The sequence below is a fragment of the Stegostoma tigrinum genome, chromosome 33, assembly GCF_030684315.1.
Source record: "Stegostoma tigrinum isolate sSteTig4 chromosome 33, sSteTig4.hap1, whole genome shotgun sequence".
Classification (NCBI taxonomy): Eukaryota; Metazoa; Chordata; class Chondrichthyes; order Orectolobiformes; family Stegostomatidae; genus Stegostoma; species Stegostoma tigrinum.
The window spans coordinates 35,890,282-35,913,776 of record NC_081386.1 but is presented as its reverse complement, the minus strand read 5'-3'; the positions used below and the strand labels follow the sequence as shown (position 1 = coordinate 35,913,776).

The 23,495-nt window shown below is 45.6% G+C and overlaps 1 protein-coding gene across 5 annotated transcripts in view; it reads right to left on the bottom strand.

The window, feature by feature from the left end:
- homer2 (homer scaffold protein 2) overlaps positions 1 to 23,495 on the bottom strand; it is a 54,869-nt gene that overhangs the window by 28,711 nt on the left and 2,663 nt on the right. The window contains exon 1 of one of the 5 annotated variants that reach the window (XM_048563152.2): positions 13,583 to 13,857. The exons of 1 other annotated variant lie outside the window; for it this stretch is intronic. In XM_048563152.2, coding sequence (XP_048419109.1) covers positions 13,583 to 13,587 — 5 coding nt within the window. In that variant the 5' untranslated portion in view covers positions 13,588 to 13,857. Of the gene's footprint in view, positions 1 to 13,582; positions 13,858 to 23,495 lie in introns of those variants that run through there. 3 more of the 5 variants (XM_048563151.2, XM_048563150.2, XM_048563149.2) reach the window with 3 other exon arrangements.

Below are 23,495 nucleotides of genomic sequence, written 5' to 3'. Positions count from 1 at the left end.
TTTCCAAGTTCTTGCTATCCAGGGAGAGGAGCCAGGTTTCCCTCACAAATATACCAACAGGAATCCTAATATTAATAGTTTGATTGAGAATGAGAAAACATAAGAACACAGGAACAGAAAAGTGCTGGAGAAACTCAGCAACTCTGGCAGCATCTGTGGAGAGAATGTAGAGTTAACATTTTGGGTCCAGTGACCCTTCTTCAGAATTGTATCTGTAGTTCCTTATTTTATTGTGTAAGAACAAAGGGTTTAGGAGCAGAAGTGGGCCATTTGGCCCGTCAAGCCTGTTCCAGCTTTTGATAAGATCATGGTTGATTTGGTTGTGGTGGTCCATTTTCTTGCCCTGAATATCTTCATTTAACCAACTTCCACTATTTTCCACGAAGGAGAATTCTACTAACAAGCCTCTGAGAGAAAAAAAAATGCTGATCAGCATCTTAAAAAAAATCTTATTCTTCAACCGTGTTCTTAGTTTTATCTCGCCCACAACATGAAATATCTCTTTATCCTCAGAATCAAGTTCCTCAGGCTATTATGTTTCAATGCAATCACTTTCATTCTTCGCAACTTCAATGGGTACAGACCCAACCTGTTCAATCTTTCCTCATTGGATAATCCCTTCATCCGAAGAATCAGAGAAATGAATCATCTCTGAACGGCTCTAACACAAATTGTATCCTTTTTCAAATAAGGAGTCCCAAATTATTACATAGACCCAGATGTGGACTTACCAATGTTCTGTACCACTGCAGTAAAACTTACCTACTACTTTTATATTTCTTTCCTCTAGCAATAAATTATAACATTCTATTTGCCTTCCTAATAACTTGTTGTTGCTTAATACTGACTTTTTGTGATTTGAGCACCAGAACACCCAGATCCCTTTGTACTGCAGCATTCTGCAGTCTCTCCCCATTTAAATAACATTGTGCTTTTCTATTCTTTCTGTCCAAGTGAATAAGTTTACATTTTCCCACATTATACTTCATCTGCTAAATTTTTGTCCACTCACAGAACTTGTCTATATCTTTTGCTGACACTCTAGCTCCTGTTACTTTCCAACTTATCTTGGTGTCAGTGACAGATTTAGCAATCATCCATTCAGTCCCTACATCCAAGTCATTGACATAGACCTCAAATAGTTGAGACGCCTGCACTAATCCTTGTGGCAGTCTACAGTTTGACAATCCAAAAATTGAAAATCCAAATCCAACTCATTTTCATTCACTCATGACCCATTGGTTACAGAGTGAATGCCAGGATTTTTGACCCAGCAACACTTACGAGTTTATCCTGACTTCCTGCTTCCTGTTAGTTAACCAATCATCAATACATTTTTGTACGTTACCCCCTAAACCATGTGCTGTTGGCTTGTGTAGCAATCTTTGATGGTGCTCCTTATAGTTAGCACTGCTGCCTCACAGGGCCAGCGACCCAGGTTCGATTCCAGCCTCGGGCAACTGTCCGTGTGGAGTTTGCAGGTTGGCCCCGTGTCTGCGTGGGTTTCCTCTGGGTGCTCCAGTTTCCTCCAACAGTCCAAAGATGTACAGGTTAGGTGGATTGGCCGTGTTAAATTGTCCGTAGTGTTCAGGGAGGTGTAGATTAGTTGGGTTATAGGGAGATGGGTCTGGGTGGGATGCTCTGAGGTTTGGTGCGTATTTGATGGGCCAAAGGGCCTGTTTCCACACTGTAGGGATTCTGTGATTCTTGATTCTATAAATGCCTTTTGGAAAAAAGTCCCGGAACTTGCACTGAAGACAGGGAACAGGACAGCAAACAGAGAGATGGGCAACAGTGAGTTAAGGGATGGTTCAAGGTGAGCAAGGGAACAGGGTGTAACAGCACACAATCCTTGGTCAGCACATGAAATGCTGGGACCCACATTCAGCTATGTACCCAGTGCTGTCCATTTTGTCTGACGGCTATGCACCCACTGGTGAGAGTAGAATTCACACCTCACTAATTGAGTGCTGCAGTCTACACAAGAGGGAAATTTCACAAACGAACTGCTCCAGTGATCCTATGTTATCCACTGGAAACCGATTTCTGATTTTTGACACTGGGGATCTGGAATTTCTCAGCTGTCAGTGAGATGGAGGTCAATGCAGGTTTCAGCTCCCAGGAGATAGATCTCAGGATTAGCATAAAAAGTCTGGCACAACATCATGGGCTGAAGGGCCTGTACTGTGCTGTACTGTTCTACGTTCTATGAGATGGTGCTGAGATGGAAGGAGTTCGCTAATTGCACCAGAGCAGTTAAGGTAAGAACACTGTTCTCTCACTTGATGCCTACAAAACTGTCTTCTCAACTTGCTTCACCTTCCACAATCCCTGCACTGCTGTTCACTCCACATTCCTCACCTCAACTCATAGCTGTGCCACTATAGCAGCCCTCGCTACCTTACTCTCACATAGAATAGAAATCTTACAAATTCCATGGTGACCACCTGACTTTGACTGATGTACTCTCTAAAGGACTCATTAACCTGGTGTCGTGTGAAACTGAAACCTAAAGTAAGTCATGAATTTGGCATGTATTTTCTGTCCAATGGGGGCTTGGTTTGAAGTCTGTCCCAACTCTCAGATCAAGAAGCTGTTTCCTCGCTCCAGTATTCTAATTAATGACCTCAACACTTCAGGATGAAAGGAGAGATTATTTATCTCATGGTAAAATCCCAATCAGTACAGAGTCTAATTTTTAAGCAATACTGAATCTATTTGAATCAAAGTTCTATTAGAAACCTGTGTATAACTAAACTGTGGAGGAGTGTAATTGCCCCTTTTCATTGAATTCCTGGACAGGTACCTGTTCCAGTCACTGCCCTATGAACTGGTTCAAGTGTTAGATCATCCTCCAGGTTTATACCTGAAGGATGGTCAGGCCTCTTGGAGGGTGACAATGGATGTGCACTCTTAATAGGAAGATAAAAAGCAAGAAGCAGCTGAACAGTGTAGCATCAAGATGAGTGGAAACCAGGTAGTGACAGAAACAGTGAGAATGTTTGCAAACAAAGGTTCTTATGGTGCATTCAGAAAAATGATATAAAAACTAATATAAGGGCAATTTAACTGAATGCTTGTAGCATTTGAAAGAAAGCAACGGAGTTGATGGTACAAATCGTCGTGAATGGGAATTTTAGTGGCCATTACAGAGACATGGTTGCAGGGTGGTCACGACTGGGAGTTAAATATCCAGGGGTATCAGACTATACTAAAGGACAGACAGAAAGGAATGGCAGGTGGTTTAAGCTTTGAGATTTAGGAATGACATCAGGGTAGTAGTGAGAGATGATGTAGGTTCTGTGGAGAAAAAGGCTGAATCAAAGGCTGGTGGAAATTACAAATAGTAAGGGGAAAAAGTCAATGGGAGGCACAGTCTATGGGCCACTGAATAACAACATCTAGGTGGGGTGGACCATAAACAATGAAATAACTGATGCAAGCAAAAATTATCATGGGGGATATTAACCTACATTTTAATTGGTCAAACCAAGTCGGTCAAGACACCTTGAAGGCTTCATAAAATGTATCTGCAAGAATTTCCTCAAACAGTATGTAATGGAACCTACAAGGGAGCAAGCTATACTAGACCTAGAAAAGCTCAGCATGTCTGGCAGCATCTGTGAAGGAGAAAACAGAGTTAATGTTTTGGGTCCGGTGACCGTTCCACAGAACTCTGAGGAAGGGTCACTGGACCTGAAACATTAACTTGTTTTCTCCTCCACAGATGCTGCCAGACCTGCTGAGTTTTTCCAGAAACTTTGTTTTTGTTCCTGATTTACAGCATCCGCAGTTCTTTTGGTTTTTATACTAGATCTGGTCCTGAGTAATGAGATAGGAATAATTGATAATCACATAGTTAGCGATCTTCTTGGAAAGAATGGTTGAATTTAAAATATAGATGGAGGGTGAGAAGGTAAAATCCAATCCCAGTGTCTTGTGCTTAAACAAGGTAGACTACAATGGGATGAGGCAGGAGTTGGCTAAGGTAGACTGGGATCAATTGAGGAACAGTGGAGGACTTTCAAAGCAATTTTTCACAGTGCTCAGCAAAAGTATATACCAGCGAAAAGGAAGGGCTGTAAGAAAGGGGATAATCGCCCATGAATAACTAAGGAAACAAAGGCGGTATCAAATTGAAGGCTAATGCACACAAAGTGGCAAGGATTGGTGGGAACTTGGAGAATTGGGAAATCTTTAAAGGTCAACAGAAAGCCACAAAAAGCAAGCCATAAAGAAAGGTAAGATAGATTATAGGAGTAAACTAGCTCAGAATGTAAAATATATACAGCAAATATTTCTGCAGACATACAAAGAGTGGCTCAGGTAAACACTGGTCCTTTAGAGGATGAGAAGGGGGATTTAGTAATGGGAAATGATGAAACGGCTGAGGTGTTGGAACAGGAATTTTGTGTCAGAATTCACAGTGGAAGACCCAAATACTGAGCCAATAATTGATGACAAGGAGGCTACAGCAGGTGAGGACCTAGGAACAATCATTATCACTAAAGTAGTGGTGTTGGGCAAGCTGAAGGTAGACAAGTCTCCTTGCCCTGATGGAATGCACCACAGGGTACTGAAACAGATGACAGGCAAAATAGCAAATGGTAATTTACAAAAATTCAGTGGATTCTGGGGCAGTTCAGGCAGATTGGAAAACAGCAAATGTGACGCCACTGTTTAAAAAACAAGGTAGACAAAGGTTGGGTTACTTTAGGCCTGTTAGTTTAACCACTGTAGTCAGGAAAATGCTTCAATCTATCATCAAGGAAGAAATAGTGAGATCTCTAGATAGAAATTGTCCCATCAGGCAAACGTGACATGAGTTCATGGAAGACAGATCATGTTAAACTAATTTAAAGGAATTATTTGAGGCCATTACAAGTGCAATGGACAACAGGGAACCGGTAGACGTGGTATATCTGGATTTCCAGAAGGCATTCAACAAGGTGTCACACAAAAGGCTACTGCGTAAGACAAAGGTGCACGGCATTACAGACAATGTATTAGCATAGATTGAGGATTGGTTAACTGATAGGAAGCAAAAAGTGGGGATAAATGAGTGTTCTTCTGGTTGGAGATCAGTGGCTAGTGGTGTGCCTCAGGGACCAGGGTTGGGATTGCAATTGTTACAATTTACATAGATGATTTGGAATTGGGGACCAAGTATAGTGTGTCAAAGTTCACAGATGACATTAAAATGAGTGGTAGAGCAAAGTGTGCAGAGGACACCGAAAGTCTGCAGAGGGGTATAGATAGTTTAAATGAGTGGGCAAGGGTCTGGCAGATGGACCACAATGTTGGTAAATGTGAGGTCATCTATTTTGGTAGGAAAACAGCAAAATGGGCTATTATTTGAATGGTGAAAAGTTACAGCATGTTGCTGAGCAGAGGGGCCTGGGTCTCCTAAATGCATGAATCATAAAAAGTTGGTTTGCAGGTGCAGCAGGTAATTAAGAAGGAAAATGGAATACTGTCTCTCACTGCCAGAGGGATAGAGTTTAAACAGCAGGTCGGTTATATTACAGTTGTGTAGGGTGCTGATGAGGCCACACCTGGAGTACTGTGTACAGTTTCGGTCTCCTTACCTGGGAAAGGATGTACTGGCATTGGAGAGGGTGCAGAGGAGGTTCACTAGGTTGATTCTGGAATTGACAGAGTTGGCTTAGAATGGGATATTGAGTAGACTGGGACTATACATATTGGAATTTAGAAGAATGAGGGGGTATCTTACAGGAATATATAAAATTATGAAGAGAATAGATGATAGAAACAGGGAGGTTGTTTCCACTGGCTGGTAAAACTAGAACTAGGGGGCATAGCTTTCAAATAAGGAGAAGCTAATTTAGGACTAAGCAAAGTCGTTAGTACTGCTGCCTTACAGTTCCAGGGGCCCAGGTTCAATTCCAGCCTTGGGCGACTGTTGTGTGGAGTTTGCACATTCTCCCTGTGTCTGCGTGGGTTTCTGGAGGGTGCTGTGATTTCCTTGCATAGTCCAAAGGTGTGCAGTTTAAGTTTGGGTGAATTGGCCATGCTAAATTGCCCATGCTTTCCAGAGCTGTACAGGTTAGGTGGATTAGCCATGGGAAATACGGTTACAGGGACAGGGCAAGGGCATGGGTGTGGGTGTGGGTGGAATGGTCTTCTGAGGACTGGTGTGGATTTGATGAGCCAAATGGCCTGCTTCCGAATTGTAGGGATTTTATAATTCAATAAGTTAAGGAGGAGCTTCTTCATCCAAAGAGTTGTAATTCTGTGGAATTCCTTGCCGAGTGAAGCATTTGAGGCTTCCTCATTGAATGTTTTTAAGGCAAAAATAGATAAATTTTTGAACAGTGAAGGAATAAAGGCTTATGGTGAGCGGGCAGGTGAATGGAGCTGAGTCCACGCAAGGATCAGCATCATCTTATTGAATGGCAGGGCAGGCTTGCGGGGCTGCATAGCCTACTCCTGCTCCTATTTATTATGCTCTTATAGGAGTGATTATAGATGGAGAAATCTAAGAATAAATAATCATTGACTGAAGACCAGAAGTTTCAGAGGCAGTGTATTGACTTAGCTGTCGGAACAGGTGATTTTCATTCTGGGGAGGAATTGATTTCTGCAGCATTTACTGATGGAACTGGAAAAATACACTTCAAATATTTGTTATAATCCCCGGGGCCACTAACTCCAACATGTCCCTCAATCACAGTCACTGACAAATCAAACTTCTCACATTGTCAGCACCCACTGGAATCAAATCTCCCTGCATCAGTGCAATTCAATCAGATCACATCAAAAACATGGCAGAACATGGGGTCTTCAGGACAGTGGCTATCAAATGTGACATAGCAGGACAGAAATGTGACACATATGGACTTCATCCTGTGTCACATTGAAACATTATTTGTAGTTATATCAATCTTCATTCAAGTTCGGCAATCTTAAATTATTTTCTGTTAACTTATTCCTAGAAGGAAGCATCTATGGGAGGAACCGGTACACAAATCTTTCCATCAAACATTCTCACATCAGACTAACCAACTTTGATCAGATTTGGTTGTGCTGCTCTTTGTCCAGATGGCTTTGGTGAACTACTAGGGGATTACTTCTAACAACTTATTTCATTTGGCTGTGATAATTCCAGGGAATGATCAAAACAAAGTTAAAAGGACTTTCAAAAAACCTCAAGTACTTTTGATTCTGAATCAACAACTTGCTTCTGGGGAAGTCTGAGTGTCACTGAGTAGTATGGAGTGCAGAGGCAGTACCAAGAGTGCAGGGGCAGTGTAGGGGTACAGGGTAAATTAAGTTTTCAGGTAGTACTGGGATACAAGGAATGCGTTGTTGAATGATCATTCATCCAGTGCCCAGCTTCTGTTGAGAGTGAGACTGTGTTTTAGGTAATGAACAATTCAAAGTGAGTAACTCAAACTAAGGCATTTGGCTTGACATGCATTCACTGTGTCTTCTCATTAAGTCGAATCATTCAATATTTCAGGGAATTTGCTGTGCAGCTAAGAGTCGTACCAGTAATGCAGGACAAGTTTTCATTTTATGGACATTGTTTCTGACGGATTCCATTTCCAGCCTCTTTTAGTGCCACCCCCACCCCAGCCTCCTCCATCTTCAGTTTTCTCACATTAGCATATCAGCTGCAAGCTGCAGCATTGACTCAGAGATGGAGGTCCCTTTAATAAATATTCACTCCAGTTACTGTAGCTGGATTTAAAATACTGCAGCACTCAGAGCTGTCACTGTAAAGGGAAAGAGGGAACAGTCACAGTTTGTTTTCTGCTGAGCCTTGGTTTGTGGATGGGGCACAGTTTAAGGCTGCGAGGATCTGCCCAACACACCCTGTCAGTTCACTTAACAGTTTCAAGGTCAGATTAGGTACAGGATGATTTAAATTGGCAGTATGTGGAGACACGGTGGATTGGGCACTGCTTCATGCTGTTATTCATTGCCCAGACAAGTGTCAGCGCTGATGAGAGCTGGCAGTACAGAGTCCAAAGTGCTTTCTATAAATAGAACTGACTTTCTCCTGATCAGTCCTGGAATGTTCAGATGTGAACAATGACAGCCAACAAATTCAGAAGTCTAACTAATTACAGCACAGGCTGATGTCTCATGTGATGCATCTACGTATGGATGTGTACATAGGTATGTGCGTACCTTTGAATGTGTGTGCCTGATTGCATCTGTGCAGACGTATGTGCTTGGTTAATGTATGAGTGTGACTTTGTGAATGAGTGTGATCGCGAATATTTGAGAGGACAAGTGCATGTATTTGTGAATGTGTGTGAGTGTGAGTGTGAGTGTGTACATGTATGTGAATGTGAGTGCGTACAAGTGCGTGCAAATGTACAAGCCTGAGAGACTGCAGAAGCATGAAGAGAGACGGTGTTGAGGTAGTAATCAGCACATGAGGAAACTGATGCGTTTCCAGCTTAACTTTTGACAGGCAGAATATGGATGAAAAATGGGAGGGACCAAGGATAGACTCACAGATCCAAACACGGTTATACAGTCAGACCAACATATGGTTGCAATACCAGCAAGTGTCTAAAGCAGTTGTTTTCTTTAGCACACTAGTAATGTACTTCTGTAAATTCTTACACACAGCAGAATGATTTTGTTTAAAGAAATTCAACATCAGTCTGTTAACCATTACATGAAGAATAGTGCCAAAAGAAATGTCTCTTTATCCCTAGCTTAATAATCACAAGTGCTTTGTGTCATTGGTAGAATTCCTGCAGTGTCACTACAGATATTATCAAAATATTCCTAGGGACAGAGTGTTTAATCAACTGTCCAACTTCAACCTAATCCCAGAGAGGAGAAATTACCAACAGAAAGGCCTTTTTCTGAGGGCTGGAGAGTCCAAAACTAGACGGCATAGATTTAAAATGAGAGAGGAAAGATTTAAGGAGGACTTGGGGGTAACTTTTCAAAGCAGAGGGTGGTGAGTGCATGGCATGAGCTGCCAGAGGAAGTGGTGGAGGCTGGTACAATTACAACATTTAAAACGCATCTGGATGGGTATATGAATAGGAAGGGTCCAGAGGTATATAGGTATATAGGTTAACTGCTGGCAAATGGGACTGAGTCAGATTGGGATGTCTGGTCGGCATTGAAAGTTTGACCAAAAAGTCTGTTTCTATGCTGTATGTCATTATGACTCTTAACTGAGAAACATTTGTCTCTTCCAGATTCTGGAATGGCAAGTTTGTGTTTTGGGATTTACTGTTTGTGTGTTTATTCTGACTTATTTCATTCTGCTGGGCTGTGCAGTTCTAAATGATCTGATAATTCCATTTAAAATACACATTTTTTGAACAATGTATATGTTGGCATTTGATGGGAGACAGAAGACAGAGTCTGCAGAAATCAAACTCTGATCAATGCTGGAATTGTTTCAATGTTCCTCTATGTCTAAACAGACAGTTGCAGTAACAATGAGAGGAACTGCACAGATGACTGACTGGAAACCAGCTGAACTCACTTTCAGAACCTGCTGACTGTCATCCATAGGATCACCAGAAATCAATTTAATTTTTAAAAAATCCAAGCAATGATAAGGTCCATTTTAAAATAGTAATTGCATTATGTTTTATGAATAAATTTAAAATTGTACACTCAGTCTCAGGAAGGAAAATCTCATAGTCCCAGAACCAGCAATCATGGCCCTTGCTAAGAATTACAGAATTAAACAGTTAACTCTTTCCAACTGCCCTCAAGTCTAGGTGAAGTTTGGGTCAGGAAGGGGATGATTAAAAAGGCAACACACTTTCAGCAGTTTGAGCAAAATCAGCAAGTGACATTAATCCAGAGCCATGTGCCTATGTAGCAACAGCAGATCCCTGACAGAGAAACTGAGTGATACATTTTTTACAAACTTTTTAAAAATTCTGCTCTTGCAAAATAAGGACCCATCCCACCCTAGTAATGCTTTCCTACAACCTTTTCCATCAGGCAGAAGATACAGAAGCTTGACCGCATGCACCAGCAGGTTCCGGAACAGCTGCTTCCCGTCCATTATCAGACTGACAAATGGACTCTCTAACTTCAAATAATGCCGATCTTGCTAATATTTATCTTGCCCAGCACACAACCTGTGCGATTTAACCTGTGTGCCTCTGTCAAAGTCTTCTTTCACCCTATGCTCTGTATGTCCTTGCTTACTATGATCTGCCTGTAAACAAAGTTTTTCATTGTACTTAGGTACACGTGACAATAAATCAATCAAATCAAATCAATTCTGTGGAAGGGTCACTGGATTCAAAGAGTTAACTCTGATGTTTTTCCACAGATGCTGCGAGTCTTGATGAGCTTTTCCAGCAATTTCTATTTTTGTTTCTCAGAAATTGAGGCGGTCCATGTCCAAAGGAAGCAAGATGTGCACAATCTCCTGGCATGGGCTGAAAAGTGGCAAGCAACATTTGTGCCACACAAATGCCAGCAATGCCCAGATCCAAAGGCAGGATATAAAAATTGCCCTTTGACATTCAATGACATTACTATCACTAGCCATACAAATACAGTAGCTACAAGAGGCAGTAATTCTGCAGCGCAGAACTTGCCTCCTACAAGAAATAATCCAAGTTCTCTTAAACATCACCGTACAAACCATACCATCTAAAACAACAAAGGCAGCAGATATATGGGAACACCACACTCTGCAAGTTCCCTCCAAGGCACTCACCATCCTGACATGCAATGTCACTAGATCAACATCCCTGTACACTCTCCCTCATGGAATAGAGAGTCTACACACAGCACATGCAGTGGCTCACGAAGGCAGCACACTACTAACTTCTCAAAGGAAAGTGGGAGGGACAATAAATGTTGGCTCAGATAGTGGTTTCTACGTCCAATTAGTGAATTACTGGCATTCTGACCGTTCGACAGTGCCCGCTCCCTCAACACTGACCGTCCGACAGTGCCAGCTCCCTCAGCACTGACCGTCCGACAGTGGCCGCTCCCTCAGCACTGACCCTCCGACAGTGCGGCGCTCCCTCAGCACTGACCCTCCGACAGTGCGGCGCTCCCTCAGCACTGACCCTCCGACAGTGCGGCGCTCCCTCAGCACTGACCCTCCGACAGTGCGGCGCTCCCTCAGCACTGACCCGCCGACAGTGCGGCGCTCCCTCAGCACTGACCCGCCGACAGTGCGGCGCTCCCTCAGCACTGACCCGCCGACAGTGCGGCGCTCCCTCAGCACTGACCCGCCGACAGTGCGGCGCTCCCTCAGCACTGACCCGCCGACAGTGCGGCGCTCCCTCAGCACTGACCCGCCGACAGTGCGGCGCTCCCTCAGCACTGACCCGCCGACAGTGCGGCGCTCCCTCAGCACTGACCCGCCGACAGTGCGGCGCTCCCTCAGCACTGACCCGCCGACAGTGCGGCGCTCCCTCAGCACTGACCCGCCGACAGTGCGGCGCTCCCTCAGCACTGACCCTCCGACAGTGCGGCGCTCCCTCAGCACTGACCCGCCGACAGTGCGGCGCTCCCTCAGCACTGACCCGCCGACAGTGCGGCGCTCCCTCAGCACTGACCCTCCGACAGTGCGGCGCTCCCTCAGCACTGACCCGCCGACAGTGCGGCGCTCCCTCAGCACTGACCCGCCGACAGAGCGGCGCTCCCTCAGCACTGACCCGCCGACAGTGCGGCGCTCCCTCAGCACTGACCCGCCGACAGTGCGGCGCTCCCTCAGCACTGACCCGCCGACAGTGCGGCGCTCCCTCAGCACTGACCCTCCGACAGTGCGGCGCTCCCTCAGCACTGACCCTCCGACAGTGCGGCGCTCCCTCAGCACTGACCCTCCGACAGTGCGGCGCTCCCTCAGCACTGACCCTCCGACAGTGCGGCGCTCCCTCAGCACTGACCCTCCGACAGTGCGGCGCTCCCTCAGCACTGACCCTCCGACAGTGCGGCGCTCCCTCAGCACTGACCCTCCGACAGTGCGGCGCTCCCTCAGCACTGACCCTCCGACAGTGCGGCGCTCCCTCAGCACTGACCCTCCGACAGTGCGGCGCTCCCTCAGCACTGACCCTCCGACAGTGCGGCGCTCCCTCAGCACTGACCGTCCGACAGTGCGGCGCTCCCTCAGCACTGACCCTCCGACAGTGCGGCGCTCCCTCAGCACTGACCCTCCGACAGTGCGGCGCTCCCTCAGCACTGACCCTCCGACAGTGCGGCACTCCCTCAGCACTGACCCTCTGACAGTGCCCAATCAATCAGCACTGGCCCTCCAACAGTGCGGCGCTCCCTCAACACTGACCATCCGACAGTGCCCGCTCCCTCAACACTGAACCTCCAACAGTGCAGTGCTCCCTCAACACTGACCTTCTGACAGTGCCCGCTCCCTCAACACTGTCCCTCTGACAGTGCCCACTCAATCAGCACTGCCCCTCCAAAAGTGCAGCGCTCCCTCAACACTGACCGTCCAACAGTGCAGCGCTCCCTCAACACTGACCCTCCGACACTGCTGTGCTCCCTCAGCACTGGCCCTCCGACAGTGCTGCGCTCCCTCAACACTGACCCTCCGACAGTGCTGTGCTCCCTCAGCACTGGTCCTCCGACAGTGCGGCACTCCCTCAGCACTGACCGTCTGACAGTGCCCACTCAATCAGCACTGGCCCTCCAACAGTGCAGCACTCCCTCAACACTGACCCTCCGACAGTGCTGTGCTCCCTCAGCACTGGTCCTCCGACAGTGCGGCACTCCCTCAACACTGACCCTCCGACAGTGCAGCACTCCCTCAACACTGACCGTCCAACAGTGCAGCGCTCCCTCAACACTGACCCTCCGACACTGCTGTGCTCCCTCAGCACTGGTCCTCCGACAGTGCGGCACTCCCTCAACACTGACCCTCCGACAGTGCGGCACTCCCTCAGCACTGGCCCTCCGACGGTGCAGCACTCCCTCAACACTGACCCTCCGACACTGCTGTGCTCCCTCAGCACTGGCCCTCCGACAGTGCAGCGCTCCCTCAACACTGACCCTCCGACAGTGCTGTGCTCCCTCAGCACTGGTCCTCCGACAGTGCGGCACTCCCTCAACACTGACCCTCTGACAGTGCCCACTCAATCAGCACTGGCCCTCCAACAGTGCAGCCCTCCCTCAACACTGACCCTCCGACAGTGCTGTGCTCCCTCAGCACTGGTCCTCCGACAGTGCAGCGCTCCCTCAACACTGACCCTCTGACAGTGCCCACTCAATCAGCACTGGCCCTCCAACAGTGCAGCACTCCCTCAACACTGACCCTCCGACACTGCTGTGCTCCCTCAGCACTGGTCCTCCGACAGTGCGGCACTCCCTCAACACTGACCCTCCGACAGTGCTGTGCTCCCTCAACACTGACCGTCCGACAGTGCCCGCTCCGTCAACACTGACCGTCCGACAGCGCGCCTCTCCGTTGATACAGATATTGGTGTCTCAGATGTATAATGTGTATCCGTTACTGGTGCGGACCCACAGACGCAAGGACCTTCGAGATTTTTAAAAACCTATGGGTTCCTCTGGGGAATGATGACTTGCAGTCCGGAACGGTCAGTTTCAGTCTGTCCTGTGCCCTCTCGGTCATTCTGTTACTAACCCCATCTCTGAAGGCTCCGCTCCGGGAGTTTGGTTGTTTCTTTCGCTCCGATTCCCTCAACTGTGCGGTTCCATTCCGGCGCCGTGGCTGAGTGGCTTGGGTCGGACAGGGAGGGATCTTTCTCCGGTTGGAGGACCGCTCCTGCCTGTTGATGCACCAAGCCGGCTCGGCTGCGGGTTACAGGAGCTACCGCTCTCTGATGTGGGCTGCAGCCGCCGCGTCTCCCGGTCTCTTTCTCACTGAAACCGGCAGCAGCAGCAGAATGACAGAAACGCGCCCCCGGCGGGCAACCCGATTACCAACTGCTACATCACTAACTAGTACAACCCAATTAACCGCGGCTACACCTCACTAGTCACTACAAATTAACCACTACCACACCATTAATCACTACAACCCGATTACCAACTGCTACATCACTAACTAGTGCGATCCAACTAACTGGAACTGCACACAATAAAAGCAAGGAACTGCAGACACTGTAATTCAGAAACGAAGACGTGAATTGCTGGAAAACTTCAACAAATCTGGCAGCATCTGTGGAAAGAGACAGAGTTAATATTTCAGGTCCAGTGCCCCTTCCTCAGAGCAGATGGTAGCTAGGAAAAGGAGGGCATTTTTGCAAAAAATGGTGGGTTGGGGGAGTGGAGATGGAGCCCAGAGAGAGAGAAACAGTTGGACAGACAAAGGAGTTGGTAAATGTCTGGGAGAATGAATAGCTGCTAATGGGCACCATTAGTGGCTGGCAAAGGGTTGCATGTGGTAGCAGCCGATATGATGACAAGGCCTGGTGTGCAGGGGTTGGAGTAAGGACATGGGAGACAGTACTCAGGCCCTAAAATACTGAACTCAATATCAATTCCAGAAGGCTGCAGAGTCCCCAAGCAGAAAATGAGGTGCTGTTCTTCCAGCTTCTGCTGAGCTTTGCTGGAGCACTGCAGCAAGCCTGAGACAGAGATGGTGGCAGGGAACATGGTGGTGTGTTGAAGTGACAGGCAACTGGAAGCTGAGGGTCTTTTTTGTGGACAGAGTGTAGGTGTTCTGTGGAGCAGTCACCAGTCTACATTTTGTCTCCCCATTGTAAAGGAGGCCACATTGTAAGCAGTGAATGCTTCGATTAGAGTGAGTGAAATGCAGGTAAATTGCTGCTTCACCTACAAGATGTGTCTGGGATCTTGGACAGTGAGAAGGGAGGAAGTAAATGGAAGTAAACATTACACCTTCTGCGATTGCATGGGCATGTGTGCTGGGGGTGTAGGAAGGTGTTGGATGTGGATGATGAAGGTGTCCTAGAGGGAATGGTCCCTACAGAAGGCTGATGAGAGAGTGGAGGGGAATCTGTGTCTGGTGGTGACATCACACTGGAGGTGGCAGAAATGGTGGTTAACGATCCTTTGGATGTGAATGCTGGTAGAGCGACAGAGTTGACAATGGTCACTCATCTAATATCATGTGAACTCCCCCAAATGCCTACAAGCTTATAGACCCCAAACCCTTACAGCCTGTTTCTACCTCATTCCCAAAATCCACCAATCAGACTGCCTGGGCAGATTCACTGGTTCTGCCTGCTCCTGACTCACAGAACTCATCTCTTCCTACCTTGATTCAATTTTTTTCTCCCTTGTCCAGTCCCTTCCCACTTGCATCCAAGTGCTTTACATCAGTTTCAGAATTTTCAGTGTGTGGGCTCCAGCTGACTCACCTTTACCATGAACATGCAACCAACTTACACATCCATCCCCCATCAGAATGGTCTCAGCACTCTCCACTCTTTCCTGGAAGAAAGCTCTGAACCAACGCCATCCACACCACCCTCCTGCACCTGGCTGAGCTCATCCTCTCTCTGAACAACTTCTCTTTTAACTCCTCTTGTTTTCTTCGGGTCAGAGGGGTAGGCATGGGATGAGCCCAGTTATGCCTGTCTCTTTGTGGGGTAAGTGGAACATTGCTTGTTGCAATCCTACTTGGGATCCCACCCTCAACTCTTTCTCCAATACATCGATGACATCATCGGTGCTGCTTCCGCCTCTCATCCGGAATTGAAAAAGGTTATCAATTTCACTTCCAATTTCTTTCCCGCTCCCACCCTTACCTGGTTCTTCTCTTGACTCCTCCCATCCCTTCCTTGGCATCTCTTGTTTCCACTTCTGGGGATAGACTGTCCACCAATATCCATTCCAAATCCATCAACTCCCATAGTTACCTCAACTATACATCCTCACACACTGTTTCCTATAAAGATGCCATTTCATTTTCCCCATTCCTCCACCTCCTTTGCATGTGTTCTGTCAATGTCAGCTCCTATCGGGGTCCTTTGAAATGTCCAACTTCTTCTTCAACCCCAGCACCATAATTGACAGGTCACTCAGCTGGGTGTGGCCCATCTTCCACACTTCCGCCCTCACCTCCTCCCTTCTCTTGTCTTCATCTACCATCCCATCAGCATCCACATCCAAAGGATCACAAGCCAACATTCCACCACCTCCAGCAGGATGCCACAACCAGATACATATTCCCTTCCCCTCCTTCGTCAGCGTTCCACAGGGGCTGTTTCCTCCAGAACACTCTGGTTCACTCCTCTTTCACTCCCAACACCCCCTCCACAGTCAGCTCGAGGGCATCTTTCCATGCAATCGCAGAAAGTGTAATGTTTACTTCTGTTCAAAAACAACGTTGCTGGAGAAGCTCAGCAGGTCTGGCAGCATCTGTGAAGCAGAAAGCAGAGTTAACGTTTCGGGTCCAGTGACCCTTCCTCAGAACTGATTCCACTGCATCCCACTAACATGTACTTCAGCTCATTAACTAGTATAACCAGTCTAACTATAACTCTAGTTCACAAACTAGTGTCACCAACTAATTATTGCTCAGATACGAATTATACAACCCAACAAATTACGACTCAATCACTATTACAATCAACATCAAAACATTATTAATTAATAGACGCCAAATATACACTGCATCTCACTAACTACTGCACCTCACTAACTAGTACAGCCCCTAATAAATAATTAACTCCAATTAATTTCCACATTATTCATACAGAACCCCGCTAACATTAACCAGGCATACTGAGATATTCCAAATAATTAGTATGCAATCCTATTATCCAATACAACCCAGCTAACACAGCTCCTGAGTAACTAGTAGTAGTATCATGCTAACTACTACAATCCAGCTAACCACTGTGAATTAAACTAATATAACTAGTCATCTGACACTACAACTCAATGTCTAATAAAACAGAGTTGCATAAACTTGTTCCCTACCACTTAGTGAACCATGGTCAAAATTGCATCTTATTAATTGATAAAACCCTAAAATTTGACCTAGTAACCGAGAAATTATTTATTGTATATGCATTTCTCACAATCACAGGCCATAGCACATTACAGCCAATTTATAATTTCTGAAATGTTGTAATGCTGGAAATCAGCCAATCTGCGCACAGAAATCTCCCTCACACAGCAATGACAAATAATCTGGCTGATCTCTACTAATTATGGAGGTAAGTTTATTTTGCTGGATGAGTTTACTTGCTGAAGAAGATTGCCACATATAACTCAGCCTTGGCTCACTGGGTGGGAATGGTCTCTTCCTGGGCAGTCCCATGGGACAGGGGATGCCTTCCTCCCTTTCTGGTGCTGTCGGTCCTGACATGACTGGACAGCCCAATGCTGGATCCCCAGACCCTGCTGTATATTGAGCAGTGGGTGTCTGAACAGCTGGCTGGGTGTGATGCTCGGATTTCTACAGTCTCCTCCTGCTACTTGCACATGGCCTCCACCTGGACCCGTCAGAGAATCTCAAAATTGTAGGCACCTTCATGGATGTTATAGAACATAGAGCAATACAGCGCAGAACAGGCCCTTTGGCCCTCGATGTTGCGCTAATCTAAGCCGATCCCCCCACACTATCCCATCATCATCCATATATCCATGTTTGTTCTCCAGTTTGGATTGTCTTGAGTTAGAGATTCTCATGAGTCATTCGGGATATTGAAATATTTCAGGAAGGCTTTGAGGATGATTTTGTCCACTGTCCTTCTGATAACTACTCACTGTGATGAAGCTTGGAGCAGGCAGCTTATTTGGAAATCCTGGGTCAGGTATGTGGACAATGTGGTCTGCCCAACACAGCTGATTGACAGTAACCAGTGCCTGCATGCTGGGGATGTTGGCCTGAGAGAAGGTAATGTCACCGTGTAATTGAAAGCTGTGGATTGAAGTCCAACTCCAGAAATTTTGCACATAGTCTAAATTGATAGTCCCAACACAGAGGAAATGCTACTATTTCAGAGCAACTGTCTTTCAGATTAAATCCTCTTGGATTGACATAGAAGATTCTTTAGCACTACTCCTAGAAGAATGCTGTGTCTGTGTATCTGCCTCCCTACAGTCCTACAGTTAATATTCATCCCTCTAGTAACATCGTCTAAACAGATTCCCAGCTCATTAATGCACGGTTATTTATGGGAGCTCGCTATGTGCAATTTGGCTATTAACTTTCCTACATTACAACAGCAACTAACACCTGAACAGCAAAGGTGCATTTTTCCCCTTGATGTTTTATCTTCATGTGCACAGGGGTCAAAGCATGATAAAGAACCAGAGACTGGATTTCAATTTCAAAAATCTAGTGCCATGTAATTTTTTTTCAAGACTTTTAACAGCTGTTTCAGGAGCAAGTTGGTGTCCTGACTCTGAAATAGGTTTCCTCTGAGTTTCACTGAGGCAGGAATGGCATAAAGGTGAATACATATTGAAAGGTCAAGCTAACATACCAATCATCAATTAAATACACAGCAAAATCCAACAGATCCTTGTGTAAAAAGCACTTAACAACTGTGATTAACCTCAAAGGGTTAACATTATCCCAGTCAGCAAACTGTACTGCCTCCTCCCTCAGCCCACGCAGACTCTCCTCTGCCCATCCACAACAGCCTTTCCATTTCAATCACTCACACATTGGATTCACTTCCAACCATTTTCTCACTGATTCCTTCTCTCGCATATACGAAGCATATTGATTCAATCCTTTGTAAAGGATAAATCAATCTGTACTGAATCATAATCCTGCCATATTTTTTAGTTCCTATATAATTAATACTAAATACATTTTCCTTCAAAGGGATTTCCACCATACAGAAATTTGCATCTTTTGTTCCTAAGACAATCTGCTGCCCACTCACAAACTCTCATTTACGATTCAAATCCGTTACATACATCAGCTGACTCAGAAAGATAGTAACTGGCAAAATGTAACTCTCCTCCACATTGCTGAGATATCATAGTCAGATCAGACATGCAACAGAGACACACAAAGCACCAACATAAAGATACCTTCCTATTTCTTTAAAGTTGTTACTATTTCTAATCTATCTCACTTCAAAGTCAGAAGTCACATGACACTAGGTTAAAGCCCAACAGGTTTATTTGATTTCACCTGGAGAAAGAGCAACGCTCCGAAAGCGTGTGATTTCAAATAAACCTGTAGGACTATAAGAACCAAAAGAACTGCAGACGCTGTAAATCAGGAACAAAAACAAAGCCGCTGGAAAAGCTCAGCAAGTCTGGCAGCATCTGTGAAGGAGAAAACAGTTAACGTTTCAGGTCTGGTGATCCTTCCTCAGATCTATAACCTGGTGTCGTGTGACTTCTGACTTTATCCACTCTGGTCCAACCCTGGCATCTCCACATCATGTTTATCGCTTCAGTTATCGCTGTGAAACAATGAACAGAAAAGTGTTGAAGAATGAATTAATTGCTTTTCCCACACTTTGCAGCCATGTTAACTCATAAATGCCGAATGATGCTCCCTCTTCCTAACTGCTTCAAACTAAACCCCTCACCAAGTTTAATTGGGTCATTGTGAAGTGTGGCCAACATTTCACTTCTATGATCTTCCTGCGAATTGAAAACAGAAAGTCAAGGGTTATGTGTGATCTGTAGGTAAAGAGGATTTAGTTGAGGTTTAATGGTTTACCACCCACAGCCCATACATTCATGGTCACACACATTCTCACCCTGTGAACATCAGCACAAGGAAGTGAGCCTGAGTTCAATGTAGAGTGTGTGTCACGAACAGCACTAGATAATACTACAACAAAGGGAGCAGCTAGTGAGTGAAACTGTGACTCAGGGTAACCTGCATAGTAAATATCCAAGCAGCAGGTTTTGGAAGCATCTAAACAGATCATAAAACAGATCAAGAATCTGTAGCCATGTAACCAAGTCAACATTATTGGCTGACAATTCATTATTAGTTAATGGCTGACCACCCTGTTAGAATTCTGTGAGGAGGTAACAAGCAAGTTAGATCCTTTTGTGATCTATTTAGATTTCAAGAAAGCCTTTGACAAGGTGCTGCAAAGCAGGCTGCTAAATAAGAGCCTATGGTGTTAGGAGCATGGTACTGGCATGGACAGAGTGACTGACTGGCAGAAAGCAGGGATTGGGAATAAAGAAATTTTTCAGGATGTTATGAGGTGACTAGTGGAGTTACACAGAAATCAGTGTTGGGTTCACAACTATTCACGTTATACATTAATGATATGGATAAAGGAACCGAGTTTGCAAATGACACAAAGATAGGTGGAGGGACACGTAATGTTAAGGGAGCAGGGAGTCTGCAGAAAGTCTTGGACAGGCTATGTTAGTGAGCAAAGAAGAGGCAGATGGAATACAATATGGGAACGTGTGAGGTTATGTACTTTGTTACAAAGAATTGAGGTGTAATTGTTTTCTAAATGGGGAAAGGTTTCAGAAATCTGAAACGTAATGTCCTAGTTTGGCAGCACAGAGGTTCAGTGGTTAGAATTGCTGCTCACAACTAGAGGGACCCAGGTGACTGAGTGGAGTTTTTACATTCTCCCCGTGTCTGCGTGTGTTTTCTCCGGGTGCTTCAGTTTCCTCCCACAGTCCAAAAATGTGCAGATTAGGTGGACTGGCCATGCTAAATTGCCCGTACTGTCCCGGGTTGTTCAGGCTAGGTGGGTTAGTCATGGGAAATGCAAGGATTACAGGGTAAGAGAATGGGTCAGGGAGGGATGGTCTTCAGAGGGTCGGTGCAGACCCAATGGGTTGAATGGCCTATTTCTATACTGTAACAATTCTTTTACGGTTAAAGTGCAGATTCAGTAGGCAGTTAGGAAAACAATTGCAATGTTAGCATTCATTTCAGAGGGCTAGATTCCAAGAGCAGAGATATACTGCTGAGGCAGTATAAGGCTCTGATCTGACCACGTTTGGAATATTGTGAGCAGGTTGGGCACTGTATCTAAGGAAGGATATGCTGGTATTACAAGGTGGTCTAGATGTGGTTTACAAGAATGATCTTGGGGATAAAGGATCATATGAGGAGTAATTGAGGACTCTGAGACTGTACTCGATGGAGTTTATTTGATTTGATTTGATTTATTTATTGTTAAGCGTACCTAAGTACAGTGGAAAGCCTTGTTTAATGAGCAGTGCAGGCAGATCATAGCAAGGACATAGAGATCATAGGGTGAAAAAAAAGACTTACGACAAAGGCCAACAAGTTATGTTGCACGAAGCATACATGAGGCAAGATCAGCTTTATTTCAGTTATAGAATCCATTCATCAGTCTAATAACAGCCAGGAAGAAGCTGTTCCTGAACCTGCTGATGCGTGTGTTCAAGCTTCCGTATCTTCGGCCCGATGAAAGAAGTTGTAGGATAGCATCATAGAACATAGAACATTACAGCACAGTACAGGCCCTTCGGCCCTCGATGTTGTGCCGACCTGTCATACCGATCTCAAGCCCATCTAACCTACACTATTCCATGTACATCCATATGCTTGTCCAATGACAACTTAAATGTACCTAAAGTTGGCGAATCTACTACCGTTGCAGGCAAAGCGTTCCATTCCCTTACTACTCTCTGAGTAAAGAAACTACCTCTGACATCTGTCCTATATCTTTCACCCCTCAATTTAAAGCTATGCCCCCTCGTGCTCGCCGTCACCATCCTAGGAAAAAGGCTCTCCCTATCCATCCTTTCTAACCCTCTGATTATTTTATATGTTTCAATTAAGTCACCTCTCAACCTCCTCCTCTCTAACGAAAACAGCCTCAAGTCCCTCAGCCTTTCCTTGTAAGACCTTCCCTCCATACCAGGCAACATCCTAGTCAATCTGCTCTGCACCCTTTCCAAAGCTTCCACATCATGGTGCAATGGATCTTTGATGACTTTGGCAGATTTTCTGCAGCAATGAGCCATGTAAATGGAGTCTGTGGATGGAAGGTTGGCCTCTGTGATGGTCTGGGCTGCGCACACCACCTTCTGTAGTTTCTTACGGTCCTGGGCAGAGCACTTACCATACTAGGCCATCATGCACCTGGACAATATGCTTTCAATGGGTGCATCTGTAGAAGTTGGTGGGGGTCCTTATGGACGTCAAATTTCCTGAGCTTCCTGAGAAAGAAGATGCTTTGTTTTGCCTTCTTGACAGTCATGTCTACGTGGGAAGTCCAGGACAGGTCAGCAGTTATTGTCACTCTGAGAAACTTGACGGTCCCCACCCTCTCAACCTCAGCTCCATTGATGTAGATGGGGGTGTATCCTCCTCCTTTCTTTCTGAAATCAATTATCCGGCCTTTAGTTCTGCCAATGGTGAGAGAGAGGTTATTTTCATTGCACCATGTCACCAAGCCCTCTGTCTCCTCTCTGTATTCTGACTTATCATTGTTACACATCAGTCCTACCATAGAACATAGAACATTACAGCACAGTACAGGCCCTTTGGCCTTCGATGTTGTGCCGACCTGTCATACCGAACTCAATCCCATCTAACCCACACTATTCCATGTACGTCCATATGCTTATCCAATGATGACTTAAATGTACCTAAAGTTGGCGAATCTACTACCGTTGCAGGCAAAGCGTTCCATTCCCTTACTACTCTCTGAGTAGTGGTGTTGTCAGTGAACTTGTTGATGGCATTCATTCAAAATTTGGCAACACAGTTGTGGATGTACAGGGAGTACCATAGGGTGCTGAGGACACATCCTTGGGGAGCTCCAGTGTTGAGTTTTTGTGGAGGAGGTGCAGTTACCTATCCTCACTGATTGTGGTCTGTGGGTCAGAAAGCTGAGGACCCTGTTACAGAGGGCGGAACCAACACCAAGGTCACACAGTTTCAACATCAGTCTGGAGGGGATAATGGTGTTGAAAGCAGAGCTGTAGTCAATGACCAGGAGTCTGATGTAGGTATCGCCATTGTCCAGAAATTCCAGGGAAGAGTGCAGGGCTGGGGAAATTGCTTCCACTGTGGATCTGTTATGTTGGTAGGCAAATTGTAGGAGATTGCGGGATACAGGGAAAAGTGTTGTTTAGTGTGGTCTGTAGGCAGATTGTACCAAACAGAGTGCATCAAAGTAGCAGAACAGAGTGCAGAATACTGTATTATAGCTGCATAGAAGGTGCAGAGAGAGAGACAGACAGATCAACACTAACATTTGGAAAGTTCATTCAACAGTCTGGTAACAGCAAGGAAGAAGCTGTTCTTGAAGCTGTTCAAAAGTGTATTCAAATTTTTATATCTTCCACCTGATGGAAGTGGGTGGAAAAGAGTATAACCAGGGTTGGCTGAGTCTTTCATTATGTTGATTGCTTTCCTGAAGCAGTGGGAAGTACCAGATAGCATCAATGAATAGAAAGCTGTTTAATGTGGTAGAATAGGCTGTGTTTTTGACTCTTTAGTTTCTTGCAGTCTTGTGAAGAGCAATTGGCATACCATGCTGTTTTGCATCCAGACAGGATGCTTTCTATAGTGCATCTATAAAAATTGGTAAGAGTCTTCGTGGATATGCCAAATTTCCTTAGGCTCCTGAAGCAGCAGAGGCGTTGTTGTGCTTTCTTTATCGCCTTGTTGACGTGGGTGGATCAGG